At 34.9% G+C, this 8,332-nt stretch overlaps 1 protein-coding gene across 1 annotated transcript in view; it reads left to right on the forward strand.

Annotated features, from left to right (window-relative positions):
* The window catches only part of KIF20B (kinesin family member 20B), a 70,136-nt gene extending 63,061 nt beyond the window's left edge, over window positions 1–7,075 (forward strand). The window contains exons 30-33 of the mRNA XM_054572830.1: window positions 1,640–1,741; window positions 2,352–2,502; window positions 5,723–5,865; window positions 6,998–7,075. Coding sequence (XP_054428805.1) covers window positions 1,640–1,741; window positions 2,352–2,502; window positions 5,723–5,865; window positions 6,998–7,075 — 474 coding nt within the window. The remainder of the gene's footprint in view (window positions 1–1,639; window positions 1,742–2,351; window positions 2,503–5,722; window positions 5,866–6,997) is intronic.
* Window positions 7,076–8,332: the final 1,257 nt, after the last annotated feature.

Raw genomic sequence — 8,332 nt, forward strand, 5'->3', positions numbered from 1 at the left:
AACCCTCTACCATGTCACATAAACTTTCTGGCCCCCAGTTTCCTCCTTTTGGAAATAAAAGAGTAGATATGTTTAATATGCTTAGTTTTGGCTCTACATATCGTAGATAGGTAATAAGTAGTAATGTTTATTTTAAAAGTAAATTGTTTTAAGTTTAAAAGTGATTATAAACTCTCCAGCACAGTAACTTTATCTTCAACATTTTTTTTTTACTTCTTTAAAGAGTACTATATTTTCAAGCCTGTGGAAGAGAAATAGTATTAATAATACTCCTGAGGCTCTCTGTCAGGTAATAAATTTGCTCCACCAAAACACCTTTAGAGATTGTTTTGTAGAAACTTAGTTAACTTTTATTCTATATTTAATTTATATTTAATACATTTTAGATATGATTAAAGTACTAAGTATTTTAATTTTATCATTTATATTGACTTTTCCTTGATTTATTGTTTTAGAGAAAAGGAAAATTTGTTGTGTACACAGTGTTAAGCTCCTATACTCTCCATGTGTATTTCAGAATAGATATACAGATTGTTGTAGGCAAATCATGTAAAACTTAAAAGTTTTAATTGATTTTGCAAGCTGTTCACTGCTGTAAAAACTGAGGTCCTCATGAAAGTCATACACAGTGCTGTATTCCATTCCGGTGAAGACTCCAAAGAGCTCTTTATTGAACCCCCCAAGTGTGATGGAGTTGCAGTCTCTCTTCTTAGCTTCCCATGATGCCATCTGTCTTCCCCTTTAAGGAAGTCTGCTTCTGATGACACTTAATGGCTTCTACTTGAAAGCTTGAATTCTGAGGTTCAGTCATGATCTTTGCTTCTCTTCTTGCCTTTTTTTCTTTTATGCTTATAATCTTTGGTATAACTAAGATTTGTACCAGTTCAGTTCAGTTAACTACAAAAGGCTCTTCCTAAGATGTCAGGCCTATTTAGTAGGGAAGACAGTGAGTTTCTTAATTTTCACATTTTATCTATATTTATACTGAATTTGTTCTTATTGTACTTTGTTTTTAGTGCTGCCAAATTTCAGTTAGAGGTCTTAGACATAGAGACTTTACAGGATTTGGGAGTTGGGGAAAGGGCAGGTATTTGCTGTGCTGTATTTTAAAGATGGGGTTCAAATAAAAGGTGTTATCCCTTCTAATTTTTTTCATTTAGTTCATAATTTCATTTTATATGGTGTGTGAAAAATCCATACCTTCAATCATTTTGTAATATATACATGTATTAAATTATCACATTGTATACCTTAAACTTACATAAGTTATATGTCAATAATATCTTTATAAAGTTGGGGAAAAATTTATACTTTCTGTCAGGTTTTCTCAACTTCAACACTACTGACATTTGGTACTAGGTATCTCTGTCTTTAGGAAAGCTGTCCCTGGCCTCTACCCACTAGTTGCCAATAAAACTCCACTTCTCCCAGCAATGACAACCAAAAATATCTTCAGGCATTGCCAATGCCCCCTGGAGTCAACATCTGCCCCTCATTAAGAAACATTATTGCCCTTCCTTTCTCCCTTCTTCCCTCCCTCTGTCCCTCCTTTCCTTTTCCTTCCTCCCTTCTTTCCTTCATCTAGAGAAGGAAAAAAATGTCAAGAAATTAATCAGTGCTGAAAAAATATTTTTTTTAGGACTTGGTGAAATGTGAAAATAAGAAGAATATTGCACCCAGAACTAATTTGAAGTCCCCTGTTTCTGAGCATAGAAATTCTTCTGTCAAAAAGGAACAAAAGGTTTGTCTTTTCATTTGTTCAAAATTGACCATTTTGATAACTTACATTTATAAAGTAGAAGATGAAAATAAAGATGTCAAATTTGATTAGTAATGATCCAATTCTGCCCAATTATAACTCATTTATCTTCCATTTCTATTCATGTAATTCAGCTTATAATAAAGCTTTTAGCATTTGGGCAGTAGCAGGTACTTCCTGATGTGTTCACTTCTCACTGAGCAGTCTGCCCGTCACACTCATTTTGCCATTCTCTGGCTCTCTTACCCTTCTCATATTATTTTTAATAAAAAATCCTCACCTGAGGATTGTAGAGAGAGGGGAAGGGGGTGGGGAGAGAGAGAGAGAGACAGACTGCCACCCCCCACCCCCGCGCTTTCCCGTCCTGCAGCCTAGTATGCAGCCTGACTGGGAACTGAACCCATGGCCTTTTAGTTCATGGGAGGATGCTCCAGCCAACTGAGCCACACCAGCCAGGGCCTCATACTCTTAATTGCAAATTCCTTGCCTGCGAATTTAGAACCTGTGTCTGGCCTCTTTCATTCAACTGTGGCTGTAACTATTTCTTTCTAACATTCCTCATCAATGATAATCAAAAATGTTTGTTTATTAGGTTTCCACACGATCGTCATCTCAGAAAACATATTCTTTACGAAGTCAGGCATCTGCAATCAGTATAAACTTGGCCACTAAGAAAAAAGAAGGAACACTACAGAAATTTGGAGACTTCTTACAACATTCTCCAACAATTCTTCAATCAAAAGGTTTGCAGAAAATAATTAAATGCCCTTTAGTGTTCAGTATAGGATATTTCGTAATATCTGATTGGTATAAACTCAACAAGGGTTATTATATTTCAAGTATACTTTGTCCTATATTAGGTACTATGGGAGGAAACAAAAGGATGATATGCCTAGGTGTTCACTGTGTAGTGAAGAAAGTCCTATACTTAAGTAATTGATCCAGAGCAGGCTCCTTAATATATTTATAGAGATACAAGCAAAGTGCTGTGATTGTACTGGATGGAAATGAACTCTTCTAATTAGGGGCTATGGGGAGATTTTATAGAAGAGATGGGATTTAACCTCATAATTGAAATGTTGGCAAGATTAAGCCAGCTAGAGATAATCATTGTTGTTAATATAATAGTATATGTTCTTCTAGTGTTGTTTTTTCTATATATAAACATTACCTATTCATATAAATAGAAAACATGACTTCTATAAAAACCCTACTGAGTTTACTTAATGCTTTTTTTCTTAGCCACATTAGTACCTGTTGTGCTAATGTATGCTGATATGTATACTCTCTGTATCTACGTGTATACATAAAGAAAAACCTACATATATGTATACAGACATTCATACATCTACCATAGGGAACAGTTTTGACACAGGTAGAGTACCAAGAAAGTATAGGGAATGTGCAGGCTATTTCAGGCAGCAGTATGTGTCTGGCATGTAGAATGTGGAGAGATTGCTGGGGAGCGGGGACAGATGGAAGAGTAGGTTTTCATGAGATTACCTGAGTGATAGCAATAGAATAAATTGGACAGTAGAGGTAAAGAGAATAGGGAGGGGAAGGGACTGTAAAGGCAGGGGACAGTCAAATTGATTCAGATAGATTCAAAAAGTAAAAATACTTCCTGTAAAAACTTACACAGAGGTTCCCAAACTTTCTTGGCTCATAGTGCCCTTAATAACGCAGTAATTTTTTTTCATTGTGCTCCTGCACCCAAAGAAAAACCTACTAGTTTTACCCCATTTAGTACTTAAGCCCAAATGACCACTGAAAATTCAGCTTCTGAAAATCCAGGTTGCAAAGATATGTCATCATCAAAAGGAATGTGATGCAATACATTGAAACTGACCTACCCTGAGCTGTTGTCACTGTGAGTATCCGGACAACAAGAGGCTGCCTCTTGTAGTTTGAGATGGGGAGTGACCTGTGCTCCTGTAACTTCGCTGCTGCACACCTCAGGGCGCAGTGTGGGAACTTCAGGCTGACCAGGCCCATCTGTGAATTTTTTTCAAAAAATATATACATTGTTTTAAGGCATACTTTGCATAAGCATAGAAAATATCTGGAGGGATAAATAGCAAAGGGTTAAATGTCTAAATTTGGAGAGGCAGATCTTGTTATTTTAGATTTTTACGTATTTTTTTAAATTATATTGACAATCATGTTGATGTTAAAAAGAAATATGTTTACAGGGAGAGGGAGGTACACATGCAGTAATTAACTCCCTTACCTGGTTTATTCAGCTCCTTAACAACTTCTCTACCTATATACCTGTCATGGATTTTTAAAAAAAAATTTTAATTTTAGCAATATGAGGTATCCCTATGTTGGATTGTAACTGCAATACATAGCTATTGCTGATCATTTGGAAATAGAAGGAAAAAAGAAAGTTGAGATTAATTCTTAAAATTCTGCTGTTCTGATAACCACTGTTAATTCATTATTTGGTATCACTGGTCTTCCAGTTTTCTTTTCTTGCCTATCTCTTATCCATGCAATACATGGCACACAGAGTGATCTTTTCAAATTGAATTATTTATGGTATAATTTCTTGTTTTCTTTTTCACTGTAATAAAAGTGCCACAAGTGCAAAATGTCTGTCTAGTTCACATTCTCAGCTCTTAGCATAGTGGCAGGTACACAGTAGTAGAAGTTTGGTGGCTCCAAGCCAGAATCCTGTGTGTGGTTTTCATTTTTATTTTTAAAGACTGATCATGGGCAATTACAAAGGTTTTACCTGTTAAGCCTCATGGGAGAAAGCTGTCCTCCCTACGCCAATGCACTGCCATCTCCGAAGGGAGTCACAGTCCAGGACTCCGGCCATGGTCCAGCTACGCCCTTGTCCACACCTTGATGAAAGCCTAGGTGCCTTCACTTGGAGTCTCTTTTTGGGTGCCTTGAGCAGAGAACTTCCTCAGGTGTCTCGGCCAAAGACCCTCCGACAGGGAAGGGGGGCAACCTTGAAGACACCTTTCTTCACTCTAACTTTATTTTCCCTCTCCTACTCCTTTCCCTGGCCTCCAGCCCCACTGTCCACAAAACGACAAGTGGCTAAGCCTTTTGTTCCTCTGGCAGTAAGGTGGCCCTCACATTTGTGCTGATCCTGCTGACCTAGACCGTACAGTGTTCTTTGGGAGATAGGGAAAGGGGATGAGTGGGGGCTGATGATTTCTCAGGTTTAGCTTCTTGCTTATTCTGTTGCTGTAAGTGCTTAAAGCCTTGAGTATTATTTTCATTTTGGCTTGTCTTAGTTGGCTACTCTCACATCTGGCAGCTTAGCTCTCAAACTCAGCTCAGCCCTTGACAAGTAGACCCTCAGCTGGGCATATTTCCTTAAATTTTTTCTATTTTTTAAAAAAATATAGTTTATTATATGTATATGGATTTTTTATCCAGGGGTTTTCCCAAATGGAAATGCACTTTTTATTAAAACCAATATGTTCATATTAAAAGATAAAACAATGTATAAAGTAAGAATAAAAAAATTCCTGTGCCTATTCCCAGAAGCAATAAACTGTTAACAATTTGCTTTCTATCTTTTATTATGTGTGTGTGTGTGTATATTAACTGTTACAAACTACCTTTACTTAATAATAATGTGGACATCTTTACATTAGAGTACTGAACTAGATCTACCACCTTATTTTTTATGCTACATGGTCTACTATTACGTATCCTGCTTCTCTGTTTAACAAAGCATAAACCTCTTTCAGGTCATGAGGGATGGCTGAGTTTTACTGGTGGTACTATAATTTACTAGTCAAATGATATTTTACTTACTTGTTTTTGCTTTTAATCATTAATTTTTTTCATTGTGAATTGTCTATTCATGTCTTTTCACCATTTATAAATTACAATGGTTTTCTTTAATTTGGTATGTCTTTGCTTTATTAAGAATTTTAAACCTTTGTAGTTAGAAAATTATTTACTTCAGAACTTAACTAATAAATATATTTTTTATAGCAAAGAAGATAATTGAAACAATGAGCTCTTCAAAGCTTGCCATTGTAGAAGTAAGTAAAGAAAATGTATCTCAACCAAAACGGGCCAAACGGAAATTATACACAAATGAAATTTCATCTCCTATTGATATATCTGGCCAAGTGGTAAGCTACTTTTTGTTTTCCTAAAAGTAAAACTGTTCATGTTATTTTAAGTTCTAATACTCATAACAGTTTAAATTTTTATTCTTTAGATCAAATCTCTTAAAACATGGTTTAAATGTTACACTTTTGATGTCAAATGTGTTAAATTTGTAGTAATTAAATATAAATATGGCATTAATGCATACAGATTCCATACATTCACGTTTATAATCAGAGGAATTTTAATTCCATCAATAAAATTATCACTGTTCAGTAATTTATTTGCTCCGAACATTATTTTTCTTGTTATTTTTATCACAGAGTTGTACAAATCTGGGCCTAAGTGTGCCTGGTAAAAATACAGAATTGACATTCAGTCATTTCCTCCCACCTTTCCTCTAAGCCTTCCAGGTTCTATTGAGAAAGGACTGTAGTTTGTCACCATGACTCTATGACTCACTCTCCTCACTCAGAACAGGCTGTGCTGTTACAGGGAAAGTTCTAATTTTTTATCATGCTTATAGTTGCCTGGTGGATGAAAGTGAAATAGAAAAGTAATTAAAGGAAAAGCTTTCAGCAGGAAATGGCCAAGAAAAATCAGGGGAGAGAGGGTTTTCTTTTTTTTTTTTCTTTCTGCAACATTAGCTATCCAGATATAAGATAGACACTTAAAAGCAAGTGACAAAGTATTAGGGTCAATTAGGGCATGCTCTTAGGAGTACTATTCTCTTCACCACTTTTCACCATCTGTCTGATTAGTACATAATTTCCTCCCTTGGCTGAAATTATTTATTTTTTAGTCGCAATATAATGCTCTTTCAACTTTGAAAGTTACAGTTGCTACAAAAGATCATTTCTTAAAAATTATTTGAGTCCCGTTTCCAAACATTTTAGTAATTATTTCAATCTGTATACATCCTGAATTTAATACAGAGTATAGATTATTTTAATTTTAGAATTATGTAGTGTTGAAAGAATCTTTTAAAAAATCTCTTACTGTAGGCATGCTTTTTTGGTAGACTATTCCTGTAATCTAAGAGGACAAAAAATATAATGTATCTATTTCAGTTGCTAAGCACATGAACATACCTTGCTAATTATAAATAAGCTTTCATTTTTATTTATCCAAAAATTATATAATTGTTAATTTCAGATTTTGATGGACCATAAGGTGAAGGAAAGTGATCATCAAATTCTCAAACGACGACTTCGAACTAAAATAGCCAAATAATTAATTCACTATGGAAGATGTTATAATGTAAATTTTATATTCATAATCATTGTAACTTGCATCCTGACTTTAAAGATAGTTGTATATATTATGACATTTAATCCCTGTCTGTACTTTGCTATTTTATACATAGTATAATTTTAAGTCAATAAAATAAGTCAACAATAAATTGTCTATTTTTCCAAGACTTTTTTGTAGCAGCTTCTTTTCAAACTGTATTTTCTTATTATTCCAGTGAGGATCCTAGGAAAGTTGGTATTATGTTTTGTATGTTTTCCTAGATATAGATGCCATAGGTTATTTGGTTTACTTATATTTAACAGTGTCTTATGAATTGTTTTTAATCTGTTAGGAAATACAACTGATTTTGCATATCTGTTTGGGTTATAGCTAAGATCCAGGGAGTAAATGTGTACAGATGTCCTGTTGCCCAAATATGTACGGTGGTCCCCTTTACCCACAGTTTTGCTCTCCTTTGTTTCAGTTACCTGAGTCAGCTGCAAACCAAAATATTAAATGGAAAATTTCAGAAATAATTCAATAAATAATCCCTAAGTTTTAAAATTGTGCACCATTCTGAGTAGCATCATGAGATCTCCCACCGTCCCATTCCACCCCACCCCTCCTGATGTGAATCATCCCTTTGTCCAGCATAGTCAACACTGTATCCTCTCCCCGCCCATTAGTCACTTAGTAATTGTCTTGGTTATCAGATTGATACCAAGATTAATATCCTTGGAGTATCAAGCAGATTGATAACCTTGTAGTATCACACTGCTTGTTTTGTATAGTTATTCTTTTACATAGTAGTGGTCCCGAAGTGCAAGAGTAATGATGCTGGCAATTTGGATAAGCCAAAGAGAAGCTATAAAGTGCTTCTTTAAGTGACAAGATGAAAGTTTCAACTTAATAAAGAAAGAAGAAAATCATATGATGAGGTTGCTAAGATCTACAGTAAGAATGAATCTTCTATTAGTGAGATTATGAAGAAGAAAAAAGGTGCTAGTTTTGCTGTCACTCCGCAAACTCAAAAGTTTTGGTCACAGTGTGTGTGTGTTAAGTGCATAGTTAAAATGGAAAAGGCATTAAATTTGTGTTTAGAAGACAGGAACAGAAAATGTGCTCTGACTGAGAAGCCCTAAGCCTGTACAAAGGTTTCAACCAGTGATCCCCTGAAATTGGTGACCACATTCACATAACTTTTATTACAGTGTATTGTTATAATTGTTCTAGTTTATTATTAATTGTTGTTACTCT

Source organism: Pteronotus mesoamericanus, unplaced genomic scaffold, assembly GCF_021234165.1.
Source record: "Pteronotus mesoamericanus isolate MK-2021 breed Mesoamerican mustached bat unplaced genomic scaffold, CSHL_Meso_final contig_24, whole genome shotgun sequence".
Taxonomy (NCBI): Eukaryota; Metazoa; Chordata; class Mammalia; order Chiroptera; family Mormoopidae; genus Pteronotus; species Pteronotus mesoamericanus.